General features: G+C 43.0%; 2 protein-coding genes across 3 annotated transcripts; both read right to left on the bottom strand.

Moving 5' to 3' along the window:
- Positions 1-501: 501 nt before the first annotated feature.
- Positions 502-24,399, bottom strand: LOC147626499 (uncharacterized). Of its 2 annotated transcripts, none has more exons than XM_086816573.1 (5): positions 23,928-24,399; positions 4,439-4,615; positions 4,134-4,358; positions 1,069-1,197; positions 502-965 (listed from the first exon to the last, which is right to left on the bottom strand). In XM_086816573.1, exons 1-5 carry the CDS (start codon positions 24,327-24,329, stop codon positions 729-731), a joined length of 1,170 nt encoding a protein of 389 aa, XP_086672699.1. In that variant the 5' UTR covers positions 24,330-24,399; the 3' UTR covers positions 502-728. The 2 variants fall into 2 exon arrangements, with proteins under 2 accessions (XP_086672699.1, XP_086672700.1); XM_086816574.1 differs by having other exon boundaries at positions 718-965; positions 1,139-1,197; positions 23,928-24,398.
- Positions 6,820-7,481, bottom strand: LOC147626500 (uncharacterized). Its single transcript, XM_086816575.1, has one exon. The coding sequence runs from the start codon at positions 7,415-7,417 to the stop codon at positions 6,932-6,934; it is 486 nt and encodes a 161-aa protein (XP_086672701.1). The 5' UTR covers positions 7,418-7,481; the 3' UTR covers positions 6,820-6,931.
- Positions 24,400-27,760: the final 3,361 nt, after the last annotated feature.

Here is a 27,760-nt window from a genome sequence, read left to right as displayed (position 1 = left end):
AGGGCTGAGGAAATGCGTGCATTATACCCTCACTAAGTCCCTATTTCTCGCTTGGACCCCTATGCAACCCTTCTATTGCTGCTTCTTGTGGTGCCTTGGCCCCCAGCTTTAATAAAGCCTCTTACAAATGCCACACCGTTACACACACAGAGGCCAATACAATCCTAAATCTCATGTTTGAATTTGTCTCCTTCCTAATGCTTTTATCTGGCGAGTGTAGAGAACCATGCTCCAAAAGAAAAGTTATCAAAGCAAAATAAAGTTGTTCTTGAACTTGAATCAATATTGCCATGACCTCTTTGCTGGCCTGAGATGACAAAGGTCTGTGTCTCTACTGTGCAATGTGATGCAAGGTGCTATAGTGAGGACAGCCTCAAGATGACCTTCTACACAATTGCCCGGCTGTCCTTTCTCCTCGTTGGGACTGTGCAAAGGCCAGTTTAAAGCCTTTGTCAGTTCATTTCTTTTCCCATACTGTTGACAATTATAAAGCAACAAAACTGGGAAAACAGAAAACTGAGATTATAACAGCAAACCTTTTACAAAACTTTACATATCAAACATTGACTACATGTCTTGCCCTCTTTTCACTGCATTTAAAAGCAGTAAACTTTTATTTTGCACAGTTGTGTTTGCATAACTCTTGCCCTCTTTACACTGCATTTGAAAGCAGTAAAGTTCTTATTTTGCACAGTTGTGATTGCATCTCTCTCTACATCGCAAAGAGCCTACTGTGACTTGAACCTGTTACGATCATGAGGTGTACTGTAGTCGACGCCAGATCCAACTGGAATGATACCAAAGGGGTTGATGGAAGGATGACTACCATAGTAATGTTTCTTTATGTGATACATGTTCACGGTGTCAGAAATTCCAGGAATCTGATAAATATCCTTTGTATAGTTAAACAAGTTTGGATACTCCCGGATGAGCTTCTTGTTGCATTTGAAATGAACTGTATACACCTGCTCAGGAAAAATTATGCGACATCATGTAAAAATATGGTACAAAGAACATCACAAGAGAGCTAAGGGACACTTTGCTAAGACGGCTATGGTGTGGTATCACCTCATCAAATCTGATCAATGTGACGAAAAGCCTAATATCGGATTCTGTCAAAACATTTCCGCACAAATACCTCTGATTCCCCAGAATTCCTTCACACCTATCGAGTGCGGTAAATAATTCTTCTACAGCCTGAGCCACATCCAGGATTGATCATAATTGGTAAGAAAAAAGTTACTATTGAATACATGATAAAGTTTTATGCGTGCTGGGTGTATCTCTCTCTCTCACACAAAACACACACACACACACTCACACACTCACACACACACATGCAGAAGTTATCAGTCTATCTTCAGGGAGGGGTTTGGGCCCTTGTCACGAATAATTCATTACAAAGAGCAGAGATGCCTGAGACTCCTGGCCTAGGAAACCCAGACCCTCTGCTCATCAGCTCCAGACCCGGGACTCGTTAGCGTCAGAGAGTTAGGCCCACATGTGGTGGATATTGAGGCAAAATACACGGTTCATGAGGAGAACGTCACACATTGAGTCCCAACACATGAGGTTCTCCTGCTGACTACTTTACATGATCTACATAATACGTGGGCCCTGTCTATCCTTTTGGCAGCTAGTCTTTCACTTTTTCATGTTGTCTTGGCATCCAGTTTACTCATGGATCACATATAACAAATTTTTGGTCTCACAGAACCTTCGAGTCTTTCGTATACCTTAATACAACCTCTCTCTCTCTCTCTCTCTCTCTCTCTCCCCCCCCCCCCGCCCCCCACGCGCACGCGCATGTCATGAGTGATGCATTACAGAGATCAGAGATGCCTGGGGCTGTACCTACTACAGCTCAGGCACCACTGCAGCAACAGTCTGAGAGCCAGGATACTCACTGACTTCTTTGGCCCTCACCACAACACCCCAGAAGCTGAGACTGGGCCCATCCAAGATCCTCCAGGACACATGGACCATGAACCAGGCGACCCCACCAAGTGAGCACCTTCCAAAGCCCACGGCATACTAGCACCACGCACTCGTGGTGTCAAGAACCCACCCTCGAGCACAGGGGGATAGTAGCATCAAAGACATGGCTCCATGCGCAAAGTCCCCGGCATCCCATACCACCAATACACACCCATCGGATGTTAGCACCTAGTAGTCTCAATGCCTCCAGTCCAGGTCTAAGGAGCTCTCCCTCAAACTGACTCATAAAGTCACTTATATAGCCCCCTATAAACTAGGAGCCAAATATAGCACATGCTACTTGCCCCCACTTAAGATGCCTTACCACCTAGGCTATGGTTGCCAGGTTTATCACCCAGCAACAGTTTCCGTAGTAATCACAACCTTAGTCTAGATAAACTGCACTTAATGATGTTTAAGAGATAGACAAATATGTGTCAATGCAATGCAGCTATATTAGATGAATGAATGCGGTTACAATGAGATCCAAATGGATCTATGCTGCTGAATATGCTGCCTATATGCTGAATATGATGAATGAACTGCTGTCCACTATCTTTCCCTTGTCTCTTGGGAAGGAAACGCTGATGGGATGCTTTGGAACAGATGCTATGCTGACCTGATGATGAAACGCAGATGCGTTTGCAGATCTGATGGGCTGAACTGAACTGAATGTTGATGCGTTTGCTGAAGATGATGCTGATGATGATGCGTTACTGCATATGATGATGCGTTGGCTGGAAATGCTGCTCCCAAAGCTTCCTAGAGGAGATGCGTTGGAGCACACTGGGCTGAATGCTGCTATGATGAGCTTGGAATCCTGAATGAAGAGGCGCCTGTATATATATGCATGAATGCTGCTGGTCGGCCAGCATAAGTGCTGTCGGCCAGATGCCATGTCCACAACTGCTGTCGGCTGCCCCATAAATGCCTGTAAAATTCCTATAAAATTGCATAAATGTCAGTAAAATACCTGATGACTCCTGATGATGCTAATGATGCCATGTCACTGTACACCTGACTGGTGTGCACGTGACAGCTATGGTTAACCTAACCTAGAGGTCTTAACCCTGGTAAGCCTTGTGATGTAACGTACTTTCCCCCTTAAGAATCATTGATGTCCTCATCGATGAATCCGGGGAAGAAGCTTTGAATGTCAGGAAGCCCTTCGTGGCTAATTTACAAGGTCTTGGTTGTCTTGCTTATGCTCTTGTGCTTGAGAAACAACCCAATAAGCTGGATGATAAGGCTCTAATGTGAGTCTATCCATGATGTACGACAAGGGGGTCTTACCAATAGTATTGGCAGTGTCTATCCCTTTTTACAATAGCACCATCTCATAAATAATTGACACTTATGACATGGAAACCACACAAGAGTCAAGACAAAGACAATGCAAAATGAACAATTGCACAGTAACACCAGACTAGGGCCAGAACCCCACCACCCCCCCCCCTGCCCCCACCCAACAAGTATATTAACGAAGTATTTTATTTTGTGCAATGGTCCACAGGCTCTTAAGCCACATTTTCCATAAACAAGAAATATGAAAGCATGTACCAAACAATATATTCAGTGATATGATTCCGTCGATGATGTAAAGCCTTTCTAGCAACTCCCCACCTCTCACTGGAGTGAAGTAATCTCGAAACTAGTGTTCCAGGGCCACATGCGTCACTAGCGTGCCCGTACTAGCGCCTGGATTACAACCGGGCACAAAATCAAGCAACATCGGAATCTTAGATGATTTCCTGTTGCGTAAACATGAATGGACTGGTCACGGGCGCTGCCCAGAAGCACTATGGATGCCGGAAACAACCCTAAAACACCTCGTACCCTACATCTCCTTGTGACTAGCTCATATAGTGTCATGACTCCCAATATGCAAGCCGAGCCAAGCCAACAGACAACATATGAATGAGAGAGAGAGAGAGAGAGAGAGAGAGAGAAAGAGAGGCGCGCGCACACACACACACACAAAAACAAATTAAACGTCTACGAAAGACCCAAAGGGTTTATGAGACCAAAATGAGTTACATGAGGTAATTAAATCATGGAAAAGATATAACAAGCTACATACACTAGCTAGAGAGAGAGAGAGAGAGAGAGAGAGAGAGAGAGAGAGAGAGTCTAATAGAATCACATAAGGAAAATACCTCATCGTATGGCTTCTGTTGCTTTGCAAAACCACATCGATAAACACCGTTATTGATAGAGTCATAAATGAGCGAGTTCACCTCCTCTATACTGCTTTTGAGATGGGCAGGGATCAAGTCATAATTGGGATTCTTAGCAACATGGATGAACTCATCGTTGAACATTTGAATGATCTCTGCACTCTCATTGTTGACTATAGTCTTTTTCTCTTTGTCCCATAAAACCTGTAAAAGCCATTGAAATGAGAACTGAGATGCCCCCAAGAAGACATATCTAGAGGTAATATAGAGGCAGAAGAACTTACAGGAACTGAGCATTTTCCAGAATAACCAGGCACAGCAAGGTCATATAGTTCTCGAATGCTTTTGGTGCCATTTAAGACGTCAGGCTGGGCGCCTGGTTCCTCCTCCTCTGAGGTGGGGAAGACCCATCCAAAGTGCTCTTCCCCTTCTCTGGTTCTTTCCCATTTGGGCTTTGTTACCTGTAATTAGCAAAAAACTGCTTCAAAAAATCAATTCACATACATAAGATTTCAACAGTTGCTGATGCTTTGCATGCAGCAGAAGATACATAGGGCATCCTCAGAATGGTCTCACAGACCCTCCGGGTCTTTCATAGAATAATCTCTCTCTCTCTCTCCTCCAAAGATACAAGAGTGCACCCTCCCAGGCCATGGATGTCATAGATGTCAAGGACCCACTTTGATCCCCTCACATTGTATCAATGTAGCATTGTACCAATGGCATTTACAAGGCTGTTGTTTCTTCACTCAGCTCTGGTTGGGTTCTTTTTTTGGCATATGTTTTTTTCATGATTCTATCACTTCATGGACACATTGTAACTCTTTTGGTCTCATAGACCCTTTGGTCTTTTGTAGATGCTAATAGGACTCTCTCTCTCTTTCTTTCTCTCTCTCGTACATGGCTAGTTTCTCCCATACAGGGTCACATGCTGACATCACGTCTGTATACACTAGTGATGGTCATTTTTCGTTTTCTTTCAGTTCTTTTTTCAGTGGCTTAATATATCCATGGTATCATTGTATCACTTATGGGCTCATAGACCCTTTGGGTCTTTTGTAGACGTTAATATTACTTTCTTTCTTTCTCTCTGACACACAGACCCTTTATCTCTAATAGACACTTTGGTTCATAGGCCCTTTGGTGTTTTATACACGCACGCCCAACCCACCCTTAACCCATTGCGCAGGGCATTCATCCCTCGCATTTTTTGCAAGTGCAGGTTCACAGCAATGACAAGAACAGCCAAGTGGAATGGATTGCAGGGAAAATTGACAGAAACCTTGGGGAAACTTAATGCCCTTGCAGACAATGAGGAGGTCACGCATGTGCTGGAAGCCCTTACTTGCATCAAGGATACCTTGGGTCTCCAAGAGGATGCCATGGAAAAGGAGATTAAGTCTCTTAAGGAGACCCATGGACACGAGATGGCTGCCCAAAGAACGCATTTTGAAGTAGTAATTGAAGCCATGAGAGTGGAATTGACTGCCTCTACGGAAAGCCAGCCCAATGGCCATCAATTAAGTGAGGCCAAATGTACAGAATGTAAACAGAAAATGAGGGAACTCTAGCAGGAGTTCGAGGAGCTTAAGACCTCTATGCAAGTAAAGGTGTTGGAGGAAGGTGAAGTATATGTGCAGGCTAACTTGGAAATGGATGTAAGATAGTTGAAAGCTGAGAATATAAAACTCCAAGCGGGCCTAGAAGCAGAAAACCTCTCAATGGGTATAGGTTGTGAAGAAGCAAAAGGCAACATTGGAAAATAAAAAGCGTAGAGAGCAAAGGAGCTAAATATAAGGCTCGTGGGATTCCCAAAAGCCCCACGCATCAAAAAGATGGGGTGGCATTATGCAGGCAAATGAGTGTCACAAGAACTCCCTTTGTAGACGCACGGCAAGTTAGGAAGGACAGAAACAACCCCTCATCCTTAAGTTTAGAGAACCCAAATCATGGGCTTCTTTTCTGAAAAAAAGAGTAACTCTCAAAGCTACCAAGATATACTTAAGGGATGACCTCACACCCTTAGTAGAATTGGGGAGTTAAACTCTTTGAGCTTCACCGAGATTAGCGCTGACCTTTACGACTCTCTTAGAGGGCTATGTGAGACCAACACTTATTTTGGTCAGTATTGGTAACAAGTCTACGTAGGGAACTCCATACATTTAGATCGAGACTCAGGAGTCATGCCATTTGTGAGTGTGTCTGGTGGTCGGCTCCTTATCTGAAATGGATTGTTGTTGCGGAATCAAAAGGTTTGTGCATCGGATTGTTGGAGTTCATCAACACATGATAGACTCACTCTGAAACACCATTACTCACAAAGAATCAACATAGAAAGCACTTCAGACATAGCAGCACCTGCACAAAGACAACTTCAGATTGAACAGAATAATGCACAGAGGTAGACGGCAGAGCAAAAAACATGACTGAACTTGCTTCATTGAGTAAATACATCAGCATCAGAACACGACTACATAACCCTAACTCTGCCCCACAAGGCACATTCTAACCTCTTGAAGTAACAAGACAAAAGTAGTTGTAACTGCCCAAAACAATGTTCTTGACATAAACATCCGACTCAACCACATCAGACCTAGCAAAACCCAACTTAGCATAATCCAACTAAGCATTACAATATCCAGTTCAACACATGGCACATCCCGATGGTGGATTTCAAAGAAATCCGACTCGAATTCACATATCCCTTGATCACAAAACATATTGAACTAAGACCCCCAAAAAAAAAAACCCTACTAACTAAGATGCAATCCTGTTGATCATTCCACACTTGCTTGAGTAGGTATGGACTCTGTCTGCATCCCTGCAACAGTCTCTAGCTCAGCAACAGGCACTTCAAAGTCAGCAGCAGCAGCAGCTGCCTCAGGTACCTCCATAGCTACACCTGCACTTTGTTCTTTTGTAGCCTCTTGCTTTCCTTCTTCCACCACTGGTCTCTCTGAAGATGCTCCATGCTCTAGAACCTCCTTCACCTGATCTGGATTTTGCTTCTCCTGCTCTGACACTTGCTTCCCCATTTCCTTTGCTATATACTCTTGAACTTGCTTCATCCAAAACTCCCTCTCTTTCTTCAACTGGTCAATCTCCACCAACAAATTTGCTTCATAAGCACTCACAAAACCTGTTTTAACCATTTCATATGGATATTTCAACACAGAGGACAACCTTTCTCTAATGGCCTTCCATGCTTCCTGCATACTGTCCACCATTTGTTGCCTAATCACTTGAACATCTCCCTCAGACATTAATACTCCATTGACATCAACTTCCTCCTGTCCCAAACACTCCTGTCTTTCTCTCTCCCCCCTTGGGGCTCTCTCTCTCTCTCTCTCTCTCTCTCTCTCTCTATGATGTCATCTTACAAAGTTGTTAATGAGTCATGACTAAGGAACTAACAATATTTGTTCGAGAAAGAATGAGTAAATGATCAAAGTCAACTTGGATAGTCATAGTGCTCACCCACTCACCAGATGCATATTAGATAGGCAAATTTTGATTTCTGGGCCTAGAGCTTACTAGATTTCCATGCTTGAGAAAAGACACAGCTTCCTCACATCAATTGGCCACATGGTTCTACACATGACTTAATCCAGTTTGAGATTCTATGATTCTCTATCTAAATCATAGCATCTCAATCAATCTCCATGTATATGTCTATCTCCTCAAAGATTCTGTCAGCATCAAATCTGGCTTCCTTGCTTTCTGCAAACTTCTCTGGCTCAAGCAACCCTGCTATTGGCCAATCTAAATGAGGTGGCTTACCCTGAAACTTCTTCAACCTGAAACCATTGACAGGTTTCTCTACTCTAGTACCAAAAACATCAGCCACAATAAATGTGACTTGACCCAAATCCTGCACAATCTGATAAGGTCCTTTATACCTCAAAGTCAGCTTTCCTGGATGTGGTCCTAGTCTGGAATTGTTGTACATCACCCTGTCTCCAACTTGAAATACCTTAAACTTCACATTCATGCTTACCCATGCTTGCCTTCTTCTCTAATTACCTCAGTAATGTAAGCACTGACCAATCTATCTTCTTCCAGCTGCATCATATATTTACTCCTGTGCTGAACTAAAAATTTAGGAGACATCTTCTCTGCACTAACTCTCAGACTTGGTACCACAAACTCCATAGGTACCACAGCTTCAAGTCCATAAACTAATTTAAATGGTGTCATACCTGTTGTGACTTTGAAAGCTGTTCTGAAAGACCATAATGCAGAGTCCAACTTCTCATCCAAGTCCTTGTGGTTCTCCTGCACAATCTTCTTCAAAATTCTGACCAAGGTTTTATTAGTGCTTTCAGCCTGTCCATTAGCCTGGGGATGATATGCTGTAGACTTTATGCATGATCATGTGAGTCTTGGTTAGCTCAGAGATCACCTCATTCAAAAAATGAGTTCCCCTGTCACTCACCAACTCCACAGGGCATCCAAACCTGGTCATAATGTTGTGGTACAAAAACTTGGCCACACTTTGAGCTTTGTTGTCCTTAAGTGCTACAGCTTCTACCCACTTAGTGCAGTAATTAGTTGCCACTAGAATATACTTACATCCCCTGCTGGTAGTTGGCTTCACAGGCCCTACAAAATCCAATCCCCACTTCTGAAATGGCTCTAATGGCAGAATAGGATGATCAGACATTCTATCCCTAGAATCAGGCTATCCAAGTTTTTGGCAAATAACACAACTTTTTGCATGCTCATGTGCATCCTTCAACACAGTAGGTGAAACCGGCCTCTGGTAGAAACCAAAGTGCGGTGGACTAGCAGTCACCCTTCCACTTGTAGTCTAGATATGAAAACAAAAATGATTGGAGCTAGAGTGCCCCAAATCTGAAAATAAATCGACACCTGTTGGCCCCAAAGTTTGGCGCCCCTTGCGGTATTTCTTTATTCAATTTCAAAAATATGAAAGGCTAAGTACAACAAAATCAGCCAAGAGAATACACCTGTAACACGCGGAAGCTCTGGGAGTCTTCTTTCAGCCCTAAACACTCTTGGAAAACCTTCTGATGCAAAAACGCACCATCTAATGCAAAAACGCAGGTAGAGAGAGAGTAGAGAGAGAGAGAGAGAGAAGTGCTGGAAATTCAGTATAATCTATGGTACAAAAAGGGTACATGTCTGCAGCCATGGGCTGCCTTCATAAAAAGGTGGTTAACACCAAAATCTGTCCCCTATGGGACCTCTAAGGATCCAAACCCCTAATGGGATTGAATGACTACAATGTGGAGCACTGGGCCTTTTTATATGGGTCTAGGACCCCTTTTTTATGCTGGCCGACTACAGGTCGGCCAGTTCCATGTCCATAAACGTTGCCCGACTGGATGATCTACTTGTCCATGATGCGCCTGCTGCCCCTATGTACTGGTTCAGCCGACCATGGCTATGGGCAGCCGACACCTCCTTTCCTACAGCCGACACATCTCTTGCCTTGCTGATGTCAGCCGACAGTCCTCAGCCGACTGCTTCTTCCAAGTCCTGCTCCATGTCCACTTCAGATGCTACACCTGAAGCTCCTACATTCTGGTTCTACCTATCTTCTACTGGTTCATGGTCTTTATCTGTTTGCCTCTTTTGGATCTAGCCCAGAGAATGTCCATGGCATCTATGATGCACATGACATCCCCCTCTGCTAAACTTGATGACGGGAATCCAACCTGCTCTGGGATGACTGTCATCATCCCAATCCTGTCCTGAAGTCCCTCTGTCATCATCCATCCCTGGCAAACCTTTTTCTCTGAAAACCCGGCCTGTTCTCCAAACCACTCTGTCTCTGATGAAGATCTATGCATCTGGTCTTCCTCTAGTCCACAATCCATTCCTGCCCTGACTCTGAACACCGTCTTGGTCTTCATTCCTGGAACTGAGTCTGGCACTCTCACATCACCCTTGGAGGATCAACCTCCCTTGGGACCATTACCTGAGAACCTATCTGGCTCACGGAACTGCCATCCCCATCTGGCACTGTGGAACACCACCAACAAACCTCCTGGGAGTTCTTCCCGCTTCTGTGCTCCTCGCCTTGGGCTTCGAATCCGTGTACTTTCCTATACCTTGGACCTGTACACCATCATCTGGGACTGAATCAGTGTTTAGCTTTGCTGAGCCTGATGCTCTGATACCAATGTAACACGCGGAAGCTCTGGGAGTCTTCGTTCAGCCCTATACACTCTTGGAAAACCTTCTGATGCAAAAACGCACCATTTGATGCAAAAACGCAAGTAGAGAGAGAGTAGAGAGAGAGAGAGAGAGAGAGAGAGAGAAGTGCTGGAAATTCAGTATAATCTATGATACAAAAAGGGTACATGTCTGCAGCCATGGGCTGCCTTCATAAAAAGGTGGTTAACACCAAAATTTGTCCCCTATGGGACCTCTAAGGATCCAAACCCCTAGTGGGATTGAATGACTACAATGTGGAGCGCTGGGCCTTTTTATATGGGTCTTGGACCCCTTTTTTATGCTGGCCGACTGCTGGTCGGCCAGTTCCATGTCCATAAACGCTGCCCGACTGGATGATCTACTTGTCCATGATGCGCTTGCTGCTGCCCCTATGTACTGGTTCAGCCGACCATGGCTATGGGCAGCCGACACCTCCTTTCCTACAGCCGACACATCTCTTGCCTTGCTGATGTCAGCCGACAGTCCTCATCCGACTACTTCTTCCATGCCTTGCTCCAAGTCCTGCTCCATGTCCACTTCAGATGCTACACCTGAAGCTCCTACATTCTGGTTCTACCTATCTTCTACTGGTTCATGGTCTTTATCTGTTTGCCTCTTCTGGATCTAGCCCAGAGAATGTCCATGGCATCTGTGATGCACATGACAACACCTGTATGTCCAATCTGACAGCCCACAATACCTCTTAGCACAAAGGATTCACACACTCAGATCTGTGTCTCAAAGCAACACTCTGTGCCTCCCTCTGATCAGCCAAGACCATTTAGCAGGGCAGCCATGAGCATACATCTGGCATATCTCATGCACATGATTCAACATCTCAGCACAAACATACATTCACTGTTCAATCTCTGTCTCCACCCTTTTCAATCTGCCATACCCCTCCTCTCACAAGGGGCCAGATAGCTCAAATCTGCAGACATAAGGCAATAGAAAGAGAGATAGATGAACAAATTCAGAGCTTACCAAGATCAGCTCGTGGATCTGCACACCGGAGGAAGTGGTTGTACCAGTCTGTACTTGCACACTTGTTTCAACAACTTTGCTTCACACGTGTGGGAGTACCTGTCTGTACCTTCCTCTCTGCATCCACTTCAGTGCTGTACCTGACTGTTCAGACCATAAAAGCTGCACTGCACCAGTCCGTACAGCCTCTGCACACGTGTCTGAATCTGTCCGTACAGAACTGTACGGACAGTTCTGCTGTCGCCTGAGGGTACTGGTGCGCCTGCTCCTGTTATACCCGACCGTACCTGCTGTACAGTTCTGTACCTGCAGTACAGCCACCTGACAGCAGTCGTACGATTGTACCTGCTGTACGGCTTCTGTCAAAAGCCACAGCTCCTGTGCCTGCAGTCGTACAACGTCGCCTGTACCCACAGAAGAATCTGCAGCAGAGAAGACAGCCGTACTGTACTTGCAGTCGTACTGGGCTGTACGGGCTGCACACGTGGACTGTACGGCTGGTTTGCACAGAAAAACAGCAGCAAAAGCAGCATTCAGCAGTCCCCCACGATGCTTCTCCTCTCCTCCACGCCTAGACTTGCACGATTGCCCAAAAGCTAGAGAGAGAGTGAAGAGAGAGAGGCATGCACTCCAAAAGTGGAGTTGCCCCCTCCCCATATTAATCCTAGGGCCCCAACTTTAATAATTATTAAAGTTCCCTAGGGGCCACTAAGGCCTAGGGGCAACCATACATAAAACATTAAAATATTAATGTTCTAGTTCCCCCCTTCACACCTAGGGATGTCCACACATCATTATCTCTGTCCGGGCACCCCACATGTGAATCATTTAATATTTTGACTCAGCAACCACCATGCCCACACTTGTGCTGTTCCATTTTCATAGGGCCATGACAGTAGGCCACCATAATCCAGCTTGCAATATCTTCTTACCTGTAATGTCTCCTGAAAAATGTCCTCCTGCTGCACCTGAATGAGCTTCTTGAAGTACAATCTTCTGTTCAAAATCAGGAACACACCTTCTAATCACCTGATCAATCCCCTTCTTATATAGTGCTCCTGCAATCACCAAAAAAGGTCTACTTTTAAGAGCAAATTTTCTTCTTTGATCAGCTGAAAAACCTGTTGGCATAGTCCCATCTGTCAAAAATATCAACACCTGATCATACCATGACTCAGATATTGCATTTTGCACCTCAAACAGCTCTGCATCAAGTAAATAATCATTGATACCTATTGGCTCTTCTCTAGTTTCTAATCTACTCAGGTAATCAGCTATAGCATGCTCCTTGCCTGGTGTGTGGACAATGACAAAATCAAATTCCTGAAACAACAGCATCCATCTGGCTAACCTTCCAGTTAACAATGGCTTCTTAATCAGATACAGCAATGCTTGATGGTCAACATGAAAAATCACCATGTTGCCCAATAAATAATGTCTAAATTTGTTCAAAGCATACACCATCCCAAGAGCTTCTCTCTCAGCCACTGTATAATTCCTTTCAGCTGCTGTCAAGACTCTACTAGCATAATATACAAGCCTGAACCACCCTCTGACTTTTTCCTTCATAAGAACAGCTCCTATAGCCATATCCGATGCATCAACAAACACATGAAAAGGTAAAGTCCAACCTGGAGGTTGTAATACTCGAGCCACTGATAACATTTTCTTAAAACATCTGAAATGACTTCTCCTGAGGTTCAGCCCAGACAAATGGCACATTCTTCTTTGTTAAATGAGTAAGAGGCATACAAACATTAGCCAAATATCTGATGTACTTGGCATGCCATTTTACCTGTCCAACAAACCTACTCACTTCCTTCACATTCTCTGGAACTTTAGCTGCCTTGATAACTTCAATTTTCTTTTCATCAATAGACATCCCCTCTTTGGACACAACATGTCCCAGCAAAATTCCACTCCTGATAGCAAAAACACTCTTATAGGGGTTGAGGGACATCCTGAACTTTCTACATCTTTCAAAACACAACTTCAGATGCTGCAAATGCAAATCCTTCTTTCCAAAAACTGAAAAATCATCCACAAATACCCTCATAAAATCCTGTAAGTAAGGTTCAAATGTTTTGTAGGCTGTGTAGTTAAAGGATGGTGGTCCATTCTTGAGCCCATAACTCATGACTGTATAGACAAAAGCTCCCCATTCCGTAATAAAGGTTGTTTTATGCTGATCCTCCTCAGCAACCTTAATCTGATTGTACCCAGAAAAACCATCTAAAAAGCTATACAACTCTTGCCCTGCTACTGCATCCAATATTGCATCACAAAATGGCATTGGGAATGGATCAGTAATGGTGGCTGCATTTAGCTTCCTGTAGTCAACACACACTCTTAACTTGCCATTTTTCTTAGGCACCACAATGATAGGAGATAACCATGTCACCTCATGGACAGGTTTGATACATCCTACAGCCAACAACTTATCAATCTCCACCTTAACCTGTTGAGCAAAGTTTGGATTCATCATGTACCTCTGCTGCACAATCGGAACTGCATCCTCTTTAAGATTGATGTGATGCTGGTGCAGATCTAGTTCAATACCTTTTACATCAGCATAATCAAATACATCCTTATACTCCAACAATAGCTGAAATAGATCATTCAAGAACTGTCCTTCCACATGAATGCTCACCTTTACCATCTTTGGATCCTCATTTGTGCCCAAATTGAGCTCCTTCAACTCATCATGTTTCACCCTGTTGGAACCTCCAAATCTCTTGTTGTATATCTTTTCTACCATATCCCTTGCTTCCCTCTCTTCTTGAGCTAGAGCTTCTTTTGAGCTAGAGGCTTCATTCTGATCTACCATCTGTATCAATTCAGATCCTTCTATTACCTGTCCTCCAGGAACTAGATCAAAGCTTGTTTCCACTGACTCATCTTCCTTATGCAAGATCCCTTCAACATCAACTTCAAAGACAGGCACAATTGATGGGTTGGCCTTCAAAAATGCTTCCTCCTCATCATCTTCAAAAATGCTTGAGCTTGTGGCTGATTCTGTTGATGCTACTGAGGCCTTGCTTGCTGGTCATCATGATTGTATTGTACCATTGGCATCCCTCTTTCTTCTCTATGTTTCAACCATAATGCACAATTCAGGCCTACCCAATGATCTGGTGCACCACAATACACACATGGCATTACTCCAGGTGGTCTTCTCTGATTATTTTCCTGATTCCTCCAAGGTGGTCTTGGAGGTCTGGGAGGTCTCTGGAATGATGGTCTTCCTCTAAATGGAGCTACTTGATTAGCTTCCACATTATTTCTTCCTCTACCTCCATTGGGAGTTGGCCTGGCCCTATTATTAGGGTTATACCAACACTGAGCAGTGCTATGGCCTTCTCTTTCACAAATCTGACAAAACTGCTTCTCTTTTGGTGCTACCAATTTTCGTTAACTGACTTACCAAATCCTCCTCATTAACCTTCTTATCCTTCTTCTTCTTACCACTCTTCTTCTTTCCTTTACTTCCCTCATCATCACTGGCTGATGAAACTTCTGATTCACTTTCTTGCTCAGACTCGGACTCTGCTTCTGACCCTTCTTCTAAATCAGAGCTATCCCTGCTTTTACTATACTGGTCTTGGTCATGCCAAGCCTCTTCTCAACTCTAGCTGCAGCAGTAACTAGATTATTGATTCCACCTGCAATGTCAATGCTTGCCATAACATTCTTCAAACCTTTCCTTAAACCCTTCAAGAAGTATCCTGCTAACATTTCATCTGTGGGTCTTTCATTGCCCTGCAATCTATCAACCAAAATTCTAAATTTCTGAGCATAGTCTTCCACTAACATATTCCCCTGCTTGATGTCCCTAATTTTCTTCAAGACATCTGTTGGAAGTCATGGTGAGTGGTTCAAGGAAATGAAGTCTTGAGAGACCAGGTTTTGTTAAAATAGTGGGGATGACACTGCTCATCCGATTGCCCATGTTGGAGATGTGTCATTGTCTATGCAGGATGGTAAGGTGAAGTAACTTGCAGATGTACTTCATATTCCGAACATTACAAAGAATCTAGTTTCTGTTAGCCAGATGATTGAGCAGGGTTTGCAGGTCCGGTTTAACCTTGATGGATGTTATATAGAAGACTTTAAAGATAAGTGCAGGTTGGTTACAAAAGGCAACAGAGTGAGCAGAATGTTTACATTGAATGTAAATATGCCTGATGTGAGTGTTGCAATGTTTAAAAATGGTTTAGGAGTTGTTGCAAATACAGATATTTGGCATAAGAGAACTAGGCATGTAAACGTGCAAAGAATGCTTCTCTTTTCTGAATCTTTGTAAAAATGCTACTCTCAGTGCAGCATATGTTGCAAAATATGCAATACCATATTAGCTAAACCAACTCATGGCTTTTCCTTTCAATGTTCTGCAAATTGCTGTAATTTAATAGGGTCAGGATACACAGCCTGATACCCACTTGCTTGCCACTTGGTCTCAAACTGAGCCACATGACAATCATCATCTTCTTTAGATCTTCCTCTGAATTTTGCTGCTTTGACCTTAGGGTTGGGAGGTTGTTGAGCCATTGGGATAGTCTAAGGTACTCTCCTAATTCTTTGCCTGGTAGATACCTATAGTGGGTCAAATAGGAGTCTTCTTCTACTTCTTGCAGGTCCTCCTGTCAAGAGTAAAGCTCCCACCAATTGCCTCACATGCCTTCCCTCTATTGCTCCTGAAAACTCTCCCCTTGGCCTGACAATTGCTCTTCAGGGATAGGTTGCTCAACCTCTTCATCTATGGCTTGTTCATGATTAAAAGGATCAATGTTGCCTGCTTGGGCTTGGGCTCTTGTGTAATACACTCTGGATACTCTTCGTGGAAGCTCTGACATGCATCATCTCTCAACAAACACAACCAACATAGCCAACAGTGCTGACACAGCAAACTCACCACGCACAGCAAGAACAACAGGCACAGCAGGATCGCCAAATGTGTTGGGGTTCATCAACACATGATAGACTCACTCTGAAACACCATTACTCACAAAGAATCAACATAGAAAGCACTTCAGACATAGCAGCACTTGCACAAAGACAACTTCAGATTGAACAGAATAATGCACAGAGGTAGATTCGGCAGAGCAGAAACACTGAACCACGAGACAAGGGGCAATCCAAGAAGAGAAAATTTCAGCCCTTACCTCAAAGAACAGATGAAGAAAAGAAAGAACTTATGGCTGCCAACAAACGTTTCTCTTGTGGAAAAACACAGATGACTCACAGGAAGAGCCTAAAACAAAGAAACAGAAACCATCTGCTGGACTAGTACCTGACTTGATAGGGTTGAAGCAAGGGGATGCATCTTCAGAGTTGTGCAGAGCATGGGGAAGACTTCGAGATCAGGAGATTTTGATCTTTTTCGATCCTGGGGCTCGTGCAAACTTCATCACCCCCGAGCTTGCGGCAATGTTGGGCATCAAACCAGAGGAGATGGGTGTGTTGCATGAGGCTACTTTGGCTTGTCCTGGACATTCGGTTGAGGTTACACGAATCATTGGGAAACTGCGTCTCAGTGTGCAGACTTACATGGATAGAGAGGATGATTTCTACATTATGCCTTTGGAGGATTCATAATGCATTCCATGTGAGTCTTCTTAAACCTTTCAGAGGTGAGGTGCCTACAGATCAGGTTAATGAGCCACAACCAGAAGTCGAAGAACTCGATGAGATTCTTCAACCGAAACAGATTTTGGCACATAAAGAAAGAAAAGTCAGAGGAAAAGTTTCACGTCGATATCTGGTGAAGTTTGTGAACTATTCACCTATGGTTTCGAAGTGGATGAAGGAGGGTGACTTGGCAGATTCACCGAGGATACTACAGCTTTACCTCGAGGCTTTTGGTTTGGAGCCTACCTTTGAAAGTGCTTCAACAAGTTCAACTGTGGATTCTAGAGTACTACCTGTTACTCAAGAGGGGGGTGACTCCGCTCCCTTGTCACAGAGTTCACTTGGATGAGATCTAGAAGTCGCTTGGTGTTCTTATCAACACACCCGAGATACTGAACTGACAGTATATCTACCTATGGGATTTCTATGATATATGTGTACTAGTCACATGGTTTGATTCATGGATATACGAATCTTTTGAGAGAATGGGGACGCCTATTCCAAACTTTCATTTGATGTGCATGAGTGTTTACTCATGTTCATGATGTACTGCTGATCGTGGGTCCTATGGAATGGCCATGAGCAGAGCAGGTAAAGCATCCAAGGGGACATGACTATTCACGAGATGGACGCTCTTGATTTATGTTACTCAGATGTTCTGTTTCAGTTGGCAAGACATAGTTTTCTCATTGGTCTCTTAGGTTCTGTTTCAGTTGGTAGATCCTTTGAATGAACAATCGAGGACGATTGCTTTGTTTTAAGAGGGGGGTGTGTCACAAGACTGAGTATTTTACCTCTTTTTCTTAAGCATTGTGATTATGTTTAAGCATGTTTAACATTCACTAATCATGTTTTATCCTGTATGTGCATGTGTAAGATTGTACACGTGTGGATGCATATACATGTTTGGTGTGTGTGTGTGTCTAGGTGACACGTGGCACCTGATTGCAGCCAAGGACAGCCGGCCTACAGCACAACAAAAGAATAACCAATCAGCAGCCCGTCCAGGTGACCTGGCACTGCCACGTGGCACAGGCATCTAACTGCACAAGCGGCTGATGTGGCACAGGAGGCTGGCATGGCAAGGTGCTGCCACATAGGCGGGCAGGGCCCAGGCATACAAGCGCAAGAGAGAAGCGAAGGCGGCTGGCATGCGCACTCAGCGCGCGTGTGAGGTAACGGGGAGCAAGGAAAAGCGCCGGAAAGAAAAAGCGCCGGGCAGCCCCAAAATTGCGCAAAACAAAAGCAACGTGGGATTTTTTTCGAAAACGCTAAAGTGCCACATGTAATTTTATTTTATTTTTTATGTAAAAAAAGAGAGAGAGGGAAAAGCTATTCGAAGAAGAGTTTAATAAAATTAGTTTTTTTTCCTAAGGGGGAAAAGCATAGCTTTTCACCCCTAAACTTGTATAAAAAGGGGGCCAAGGCTCTTGTATCCCACAACACAAACTGGGTGAAAATTTGAAGATCTCCTCCACGTGAAGCAAGGAGGCATCTTCTCGGGAATTGTACAAGAGCTACGCCGACCTCGATTGATAAATAAATACCTGCAGAGGCGCCACGCTTTGGGGCCAATTGGTCTCTAGCTCCACTTATTCTTTTTCTTCTTCCTCCAAGTTTATTAATCCAGTTCATAAAGAGTTTTAAGTGTGATTAAGTGTGCTCACCGCCCGTCAAGTTTCTGAAGGCCGGTTTCAGCATATATGGACTAATTTACAGCAGGGTAATTCAGTCCCGACTTATTCAATACGTGATGGGTATTTGATGATGCACAATCGCCTTTGTGTGCATAAAAAGGCAAAAAGTGTTGGAAGAATGCAATGTACCACCTTATGCAGGACATAAAGGCATCCTTGCCACTACGCAGGCTTTGGAGAAGTATTTCCTTTGGCCTCAGATGCATAAAGACATTGATGAGTATGTTCACCAATGTTTGGTTTGCCAGAAAGTCAAATTTGACAGGCATAAGACTCCAGGGTTGCTTCAACCATTGCCGATTCCAAATCAGCCTTGTGAAAGTATCGCCGTGGATTTTATCATGGATCTTCTGAAAACGCAGCAAGGGAATGATGCTATTTGGACTACTGTGGACAGGTTCAGTAAACAAGCACATTTCATTCCAGTGCGGAAGACCATAAAGCCAGAGCATATGGCGAAGATATTTTTGGCCCAAATCTTCAAGCATCATGGCATGGTAAAAACAATTGTTGAGGACCGTGATCCTCGCACCACTAGTCTCTTTTGGTGCGCATTATTTGATAATATGGGAACCAAGCTAAATTTTTCTTCCGCATATCATCCACAGACAGATGGGCAGAGTGAAATTGCAAATTCAGGAGTGCTTGACTTGCTGAAATCTTATGTTTCTGATCGCAAATCAGACTGGGAGAAGTATCTACCACTTGTTGAGTTTGCCTAAAACAATACAATGCATACTTCTACAGGTAAGACACCCTTTGAAATTGTTTATGGCAAAGTGATTTTGCTCCTATCCTATGCACCAAGGATAAAATATTGCAGCAGAAGAGTATGTTAGGGATTTGGATACTGTCTTCTCACAGGTGAGGACAGCCATATAGAGAACCCAAGAAAAGCATAAGAAAGTTGCACATAAACATCGCAAACAGTTGCAGTTCAAGGAGGGAGATTGGGTTTTATTGAAATTCCAAAAAGCTCACCTCCGTAAGAAGACAGGCAAAGAGAAAATGTATCCCAAGCTATCTTGCAGGTATTATGGACCATTTCAGATCTTGGAGAAGCTCAATGAAGTAGCTTTTCGATTGGTGTTACCAGATCATTGGTGGGTACATAATGCCTTTAATGTCAGTCTCTTGAAACCATATGTTGGTCCAGATCCTTTGGAACCAGTAGTGGAGGACCAACATATGGTTTCAAATCTTACAGCAGCCTGCGCAAATTGTCTTTCACAAGGAACAAAAAGTGCCTCGTGGCAAGCTTGTTCGTAGATATCTGGTTAAATTCAAAAACTACCCAGCACTTGATGCAAAGTGGGTTGATGACCCGGATCTCCTTACAGCATATATGCACGCTTTTCAATTGAGGACAATCGATTAGAAGCCAAGGGGGATGTCACAATCCTCCAAAGATCTGTGCCATACGGAAGGATTTCCTAGAGCATGATGGATTCACTCATGTAAGAGTAGATGACTTTACTAAGTGATTAGAGTTGGTGACTCTAAGTCAGTAAGAAGAGTTCGTGACTCTGACTACTATATTTATGCATTCATGCAAGGGTTGGTGACCCTAGTGTTTGTGTAAACTCATGAAACATTGAGTATCTGAACTCATGGAAGGGTTGGTGATCCTAGTGAGTTAGTTGGGCTCATGCAAGGGCAATGGCTCTAGTGAGTACAGCATTTGGATCATCCAACATGGTTGATGCCCATGGTTGCGACAATTTTGGTGTACAAGATGGCAAGTTGTGAGATTTAATCCAAATCATCGCGCACAAGCATTTGCATGTGAAATGCACTTGCATGAGTGACTTGTTTTGTTTGCCTGAACATTGCATGGTATTTTGCTTGTGAATGTCCACGAGCAGCAAGGACACCTAAACACCCCGTGGACGCGTCTGTGCACACTTGTTTGGGACTAATGCGATGAATTTTATGCGTTTTGCAGGTGGTAAGTGTGCACCCTCAACCTTATTTCTTTGTTTACTAAAGTCTATGGTTGCAGGTTCACATTCATTAAAGTTTGGGCGTACAATCTTATAGTTTATAAGAGAGTTCATTAGTTATTCCGGAAGCTCGCTCTCATGCAGCTTCAACAAAAATGTTTACCGTCCATTCGATTAGTAGTCACTTGACGGGGAGAAAAAATGGAATAATATCCTCGACACCTTTTGGTTTATGAGATAAAAGAAACAATGACTTAGCCGTTGGAAACCTCTGGACTATTTTAATGAACCAGGACCAATTATTAGGCTTGGGAACCCGGGCATGGACCAAAAACCCACGAATTGCTAAAAGTGACCATGGGGGTTATTTTTGACATCCACGAGTTGCTTTTTGGGGTTTTTGGGGTGTTGAGCAAGTTAAGGCAGCCACAAGAGCTGGTCGACTTCTTCTGTAGAGGGCATATGGGCTGTGGGCAGTAGGAAGGATGGATGTGAGGCTGGCCGACTCTATGTACAAGAGCTACATGGCTGGTCAACTCATGGAACAGGGGCAGTAGGGCTGGTCGACTGCTCAAATACTGGTTGCAGGGCTGGTCGACAGTGCTCTCTCTCTCTTCTGTTGCTGGTCGAGCTTCTCACAAGCCACAAGAGCGCATACTTGCTTTCCTAGGGCTGGTCGACCCCCTCTAATGTTTCTCTTTTGGCTGGCTGTACTGAATTACAGCAGATTTCAGCAATACTTCATGGGTTTCCTTGAGATGGAACAGATACAGATACAGGTTGTGCCAAGCACCTTCAACCCAGCTTCATGGGATGCAAAACGATTGGTCTAAGTGCTGTTTTGGGCCTGTTTGGAGCTGCTGAAATTGCACAATCGTGTGGACAGCCGTGAAACTAAGGAACAGTTGGTGACTCTTAAGCCCGCCCAAGTTGGTGACCAAGGGCTTGGTTTCACGGGACAACAGTTGGTGACTACTTTGGCCCTGGTTGGTGACTAGGGGTTGGCTTTATCTCGACAGCAGTTGATGACTGCTTTGGCCCTGGTTGGTGACTGAGGGTTGGCTTTATCTGGACAGCAGTTGGTGACTGCTTTGCCCTTTGTTGGTGACCGAGGGTTTGCTTTCTCTTATTGGGCACTTGGTGACTGCTTTTCTCTAGTTGGTGACCCAGAGTTTGAATTGTTTTGTTTTTTTTCACAGATTTGGATAAACCTGGTGCTAGCTGAGGAGTGGAACTCCCGCGCACCTGCATCTTGTACAAGAGAACACTCTGTTGGTAATAAAGATACCTCAAGGGGGGGCTGGCCCAACTTCAGCCCCTAGTGCTGTGTCATGTGCAAGATTATCTTATATGGTTTCAGGATGTATATGTACATGATGTATGTGACAGATGTATTGATTCATGCTCCTGTTGTGATGGATGTTGAATGTATGCTGTGATTTGGGCCACTGGTTTTTTGTATTTCACGCGCCCGCTTGTGACAAAAGAACCATTTGGTCTCAGTTCGAAAGCATTAAGAGATTTTTAAGGCGATCAAAAGATGCTTTTCTCTTGTATGTGGATGAAAGTGGTGTTGAACATAAACATGTGGTGCACTTTTCCTCAATGCCTCAATGTTCCACGGGAGGATCACTTGCTGATTGTGTGACTCTAGGAAAAGCATTGTGGAAAAAGTTATTGACGGTTTGAATGTAAGGTTCACAGACTTACCATTGTTGAATGCAGGAAAATTGTTTAGTCCCAAAACTTATGATGCAGATGAGGATCTTAGAAATAGTCAACATAGAATGCTTTTGGGACGTTTGTGTGAGAAGTTTGGGTCTAACGAGCGTGAGTTTGTAAATGAGAGTGAGTGTGAAATAGAATATGTTGAGTTCACTCTTACCTTAATAAAGGCATATCTTAGAGCCACTTTTGGGACGTTTGTATGAGAAGTTTCGATCTAACGAGCATGCATTTGTAAATGAGAGTGAGTGTAAAATAGAATATGTTGAGTTTACTCTTACCTTAATGAAGGCATATCCTAGAGCCACTTTTCATGAAGCGTGGAGGAAATGTAGTGATTGGATTCATGCATATCCTAATTTGATGAGGCTTTGGCAAATCATGCTTGTAGTGTCTGTTAGTATAGCAACACGTGAGCATGGTTTTTCCAAATGATGAAAGAAGTAGCTTGTGTCTTGAGACCCTAGATATGCTTATGTTTTTATCATTTAAGTGCTCCACAGATCTTACATGAGGTGGATTGGGAGGCGATTTATGAGGCTTGGGTAGCTATGAAAGCTCGTAGGCCTCAATCCATTGCCACAATACAAGAGTAAGTGATGTGGAGATTGGGAGTTTTTTAGTGGGTGAGGAAAACCAATTCTTGCACTACCTCTGGGAATGTCCCTGGTGCCTACCCCAACCATTGCTTGCAATGGTCTCCCAAGGTTTATGACTTCAAAGGAGCGTCAAATACATAAGACGTGCAAACGGGTTTTCTCCCTGAGCTTAGGATGATGTGGATAAGCTCAAAACAGAAAAACAAAAATAATCAACATCAAGAGTATGTTATAACTACAAAATAGTGACTTATTAAAGATTTCCAATTAAAAAATCAAGTTCATCTTTCTATTATTGGAAAAATGTATTTTAGTATATTGTTTTTTAAAAGGCCACCCATAAAAACTCTTCTGTCATTACTCAAAAAGCAAGTTTTCTTCTCTGAAGTCCAAGCCCTCATAAAGGGTGTCAAATTGAAGGCTAAGGTAGGGTTGCAAATTTCAGGCCTGCCTACACCTGACCACAAGACTATTTGGCATTTTCTATTACTCATGGTTGCCAATTGATGGAGGGGGGCAATCATGACCATTCCTTTAAGCAGTTATTGCACGGAATATCAGCGGTATTGAAGCAGATTTCACCAAATCAGCTGCTTGGGAGATTGTTCTGCACCATGCTGGCATGTCAGACCTGTGCACACTTGCCTGTCACATCACATTGGGAATTTAACCCTGCTTGAGAGTGCTAGTGACATCACCTCAGACCTCCGTCCCCCTGTCAACACATGATGAAAGGGAATGGTCTGTGGGTCGACCATTCTGCTGGGGAGCGGCGTCAAATGGGTCGACCTGATAGGACTACCAATTTAGGGAGGGCATGGTCTCTCCATGAGCAGTCCCTCTCTCTTGCATTACCACCTACAGCTAACCATAAATGTGGCTAAACTATGAAGAGAAAAACAGCATGTGTTGATTTTGCCCATTGTTTATGCAAGCGGGCATGCATTTGCAGGGCAATTAAACATATACAACATCTTGACAAAATGGAAAGAGAAAAAACGCCTGAGATCTTACAGTGATGCCGATTGCGTGGTCGAGGCCTTTAAGCTTGATGAAGGCGTAGCAGCGGGAGGCCCAGGGGCAAGCGTAGGAGATGTAGAGGTGGTATCGGCCGGCGACGGCAGGGAACGTAGCGGAGCTCTCGCGAGAGATGAAGTGTCGGAAGGTGGAAGGGGTACGCTTGAAGGCACCATCGTTGCTCATCTCCTCAAGGGCAGTGGTGGCGGGGGCCATGTTAGCAAGGTTTCTGCTGCTGCTCCTCGGCAAAGCACAGAAGGGTCTCTGTGATCGCGCCCTCCTTGGCGCTGCTCTGAGCAAATCAAAGCTTCGAAACGTAGCGGATCGTGAGCTTAGCCCACACAGAGGATCCCTAGCCTTAATATAAAGGCTTGACGCCACCACCAAGGCCCTGTTCATCTTGTTCACTTCCTAAAAAAGAATCCTTCGACACGTGCAACGTGACCTGTCCGTTGTCACCTCTCTCAAACAAGAATGCGTCAAGCACACGTGACAGCATCTATGTATGAACAAGAATGAGTCAAGCACACGTGACAAAAAATGTTTTTTCTCGGCATTTAGACTTGAAAATCACTAGAAATCATATAAATACAGGGTTTTCTTTTGTGCTCGTGTGCATGGGTTCAAAACCTCCTGGCTGTTGACAAATACACGGATTTATAACTCAAAATGTTTTTTCAACCCTTAAAATTAAAGGCAATGCTTAGGCTTAACTGGGATTTAGACTTGAAAATCACTAGAAATCGTACAACTACCAGGATTTATAACTGAAATGTACAAATTTCATCCCTTAAAATTAAAGGCAACGTGGAATTCTAACCGAGATTTCTAAATTTGAGTCGAGAAAATTACACTACAAAGTGGGTTATGTGAGCACTAGTTGTTTTGATTCCACGTGGCTTTTGGACACAGTCCTGCAGCAGCCAGCCTAGAAAAGCTTCACATGGTCATTCCAATTTCCCAATCGTCTAGTCATGTGAATGTCTGTGAAACATGATCTTTTGATCCCAACTTCAATAACGTAAGTCTACCACCTATTCTACCTTTTTTTTTATAAATAAATAGTTCACAAAACATGAAAATAAAAAGAGGCATCATAGCATCTAATAGGTAGGTCTCGTTGTCATATAATTTTGGCTATTATTTAACTTAACAACATTGTTCCATGAAAATAAAGAAAGTTGTTCGTCTTTAAAGAGTCATGACGTTTGACTATACCTCAATATGCCAATTGGCTTTGATAACAAATGCTAATACTCAATCACACAAAAAAGTTTAGTTGATTAATAAAAATCACAAACTATCAAATTTGTACTCACACAAAAACTAAAAATAACCTGAATTCCTTTGATAAGTTTTGAAAGGTTAGCATACACCAAGATGTAAGTAGCTTAGCATATGCACTTTGCATGTTTTTAGAATGAGATTATTTGGTGACGACAAGATCAACTTATAAGGCCATCCATATTGAGCCTCTTACAAGATCATAGGGACCATTTTCTTTAGCCTCAACATCCATATGAAGATCTACATTCTCCGCTCCCTTTAAAGCATGGATGGTTTTTGAGGAGGCAAACTTTTGTTTCTGAAAAACACTATAGAATGGGACATGGAAGGGAAAAATTGCATCCCTTTACTATATTTGTTTGGAAAATTTCTACATGCACCAAAATAAGCATTCTATATGTTAGACAATAGTTTTAAAAAAGAAAGAAGAGCCACATTAAACACTTTGACAACATGAAGGTAAGATTATGGCTATAATATCTACAAGGAAGATTGTTCCTCACAATCAATTTATAGATTATAGTAAACAATATGAATCATATACACATCGTCGACTGTTGCAACCATACCACATTTCTTAGTTTTTTTCAAAATCAAACATGCTATCTAATGGAGATTTAGAACATGTCATTGATGTAGTATGTGACCTTGAACTTAGCTACATAAAAAACCCAAGAACTTGATGTAGTATGTGACCTTGAACTTAGCTACATAAAAAACCCAAGAACTTGTTACTGTTATATAATAAAAACTTCGTAATATGGTCTTTTGAATGTTATGGGGGCAATGTTGTCCACTCAAGAGAAGAGAAAAACATGCATGAAAGAGAGGTTTTGAAATTTTAACTTCTTTTGGAAAACTTGTTGATGCTAATCTCCATACATATTATATGTAGATTAGCTTTTTTCTTAAAGTAGTTTCACATAAGTTTCATGGCACAGTGCAATAGAGAGAGAGAGAGAGAGAGAGAGAGAGAGAGAGAGAGAGAGAGAGAGATTTGACTTCTTTTGGAAAACCTGTTCATGCTAATCTGCATACATATTATACGTAGATTAGCTTTTTTCTTAAAGTAGTTTCACATCAATTTCATGGTAGAGTGCAGGAGAGAGAGAGAGAGAGAGAGAGAGAGAGAGGGGTAATATGCAAAAGTTGAAAAGGCACTGTGCTAAAGATGAGGAGAGGGTATGCAACACCTAAAAGGAGAGTACTAGATGGGAGAAGTTGAGGGGAGATGAGGAAAAGGTATGCAACACCTAAAGGAGAGTACAAGATGGGATGTTAAGGGGAGATAAGGAGAGGGTATTAAAGGTGGAGGAGAGGGAATTGTGGCACTAAGAGGAGTGTAAAAGGTGGAGGAGAGGGCAACACTTAAAAGGAGAATACTACATGCGAGAAGTTTAGGGGAGGGAAAAGAGGAGGGACTTATGGCACTTCAGATGACTACGAAAGGTAGGAGTAGGCTATGGAAGCCATGTAATATTGAAAAAAGAGCTTGGTAAGAAATTATGGATCTACGTTTGCGGTTATGGAGACCCAAAAAGCTTGTTGGGATGACAAGTAGGTATGGGGGGGTTATGACAGTTTTTTTGGGGGAAAACCTAAAATTTGAGCTTTCTAGGTTAACTTTTGGCCAGCTATATTGAGGTGGGGGTCCCACATGAAAAAACATGTAGAGGGAGAAAAAAATTTGTTGGGCTCGACAGAAAACAGCGTTTTAATGTGTGTTTACCGGCTGAAATTTGGAAAAACCGGCTAGAAATATATCAAGCCCTTACAAAAAAACGATTCAAATTTACTAGTTTTTAGTTAAGATGCAAATCCAGCCTAGGAAACCAGCATGTCCTTATTTTGACCAGTTTAAGAAAATGCTTTTATTAAGTGATATTTTTTTTTGAGGAAAAACCAAAAAATCAAATTTTCTAGGTTACTTTTAGGCGAGTTGTTGTCGATGGGAGGGCCGACATGATGTCAGAAAATAAAAAATAACGGAAAATCGAGCGACGTTCCCTCGCTGTTGCAAGCGAAAGAAAATGCGAGATCTGACGGCAACGCGGATTTCGAGGTTGAAAATGATCGGCCAACGGAAATAAAAAATTCAGCCATTTTGGATCTCATTCCTTAATACGATGTGCTTAGAATCTGGACAGGACATGAAATTTATAGATAATTTTGGATGGAACACCTTTAAAAAAGAAGAAAAAAACATGCAAGATAAGTTGATTTGTGTAAGATAATGAGATTTGTGCCAGGTCATATGAGAGACTCCACATGTTGAGCTAGACTCCCTAGAAGTTCACTAAGCAATATGTAAGATAGCACGTCGTCCGATCACCAGAAGGGGTTTTATTTTCTCGTGGGTTGGAAAAATTATATATATACTAGGGGTTTTTTAATTCAAAAAGTGGAATTATTTATACAAGAAATATACATATAGAAGAGGTTTTTTAATTTTTATACATAAGGGGTACTTTAATCATCTGAAGGGGTGTATATAGGTTATAACAATTTGTTATTGGCATTTTTTAAATTACCCCTTGTGAACG

This window comes from Cibotium barometz, chromosome 22 (assembly GCF_041138505.1).
Source record: "Cibotium barometz isolate CiBa-2024 chromosome 22, ASM4113850v1, whole genome shotgun sequence".
Lineage (NCBI taxonomy): Eukaryota > Viridiplantae > Streptophyta > Polypodiopsida > Cyatheales > Cibotiaceae > Cibotium > Cibotium barometz.
Note: the sequence above shows the minus strand (reverse complement) of the source record. Positions and strands in the feature narration are given on the sequence as shown.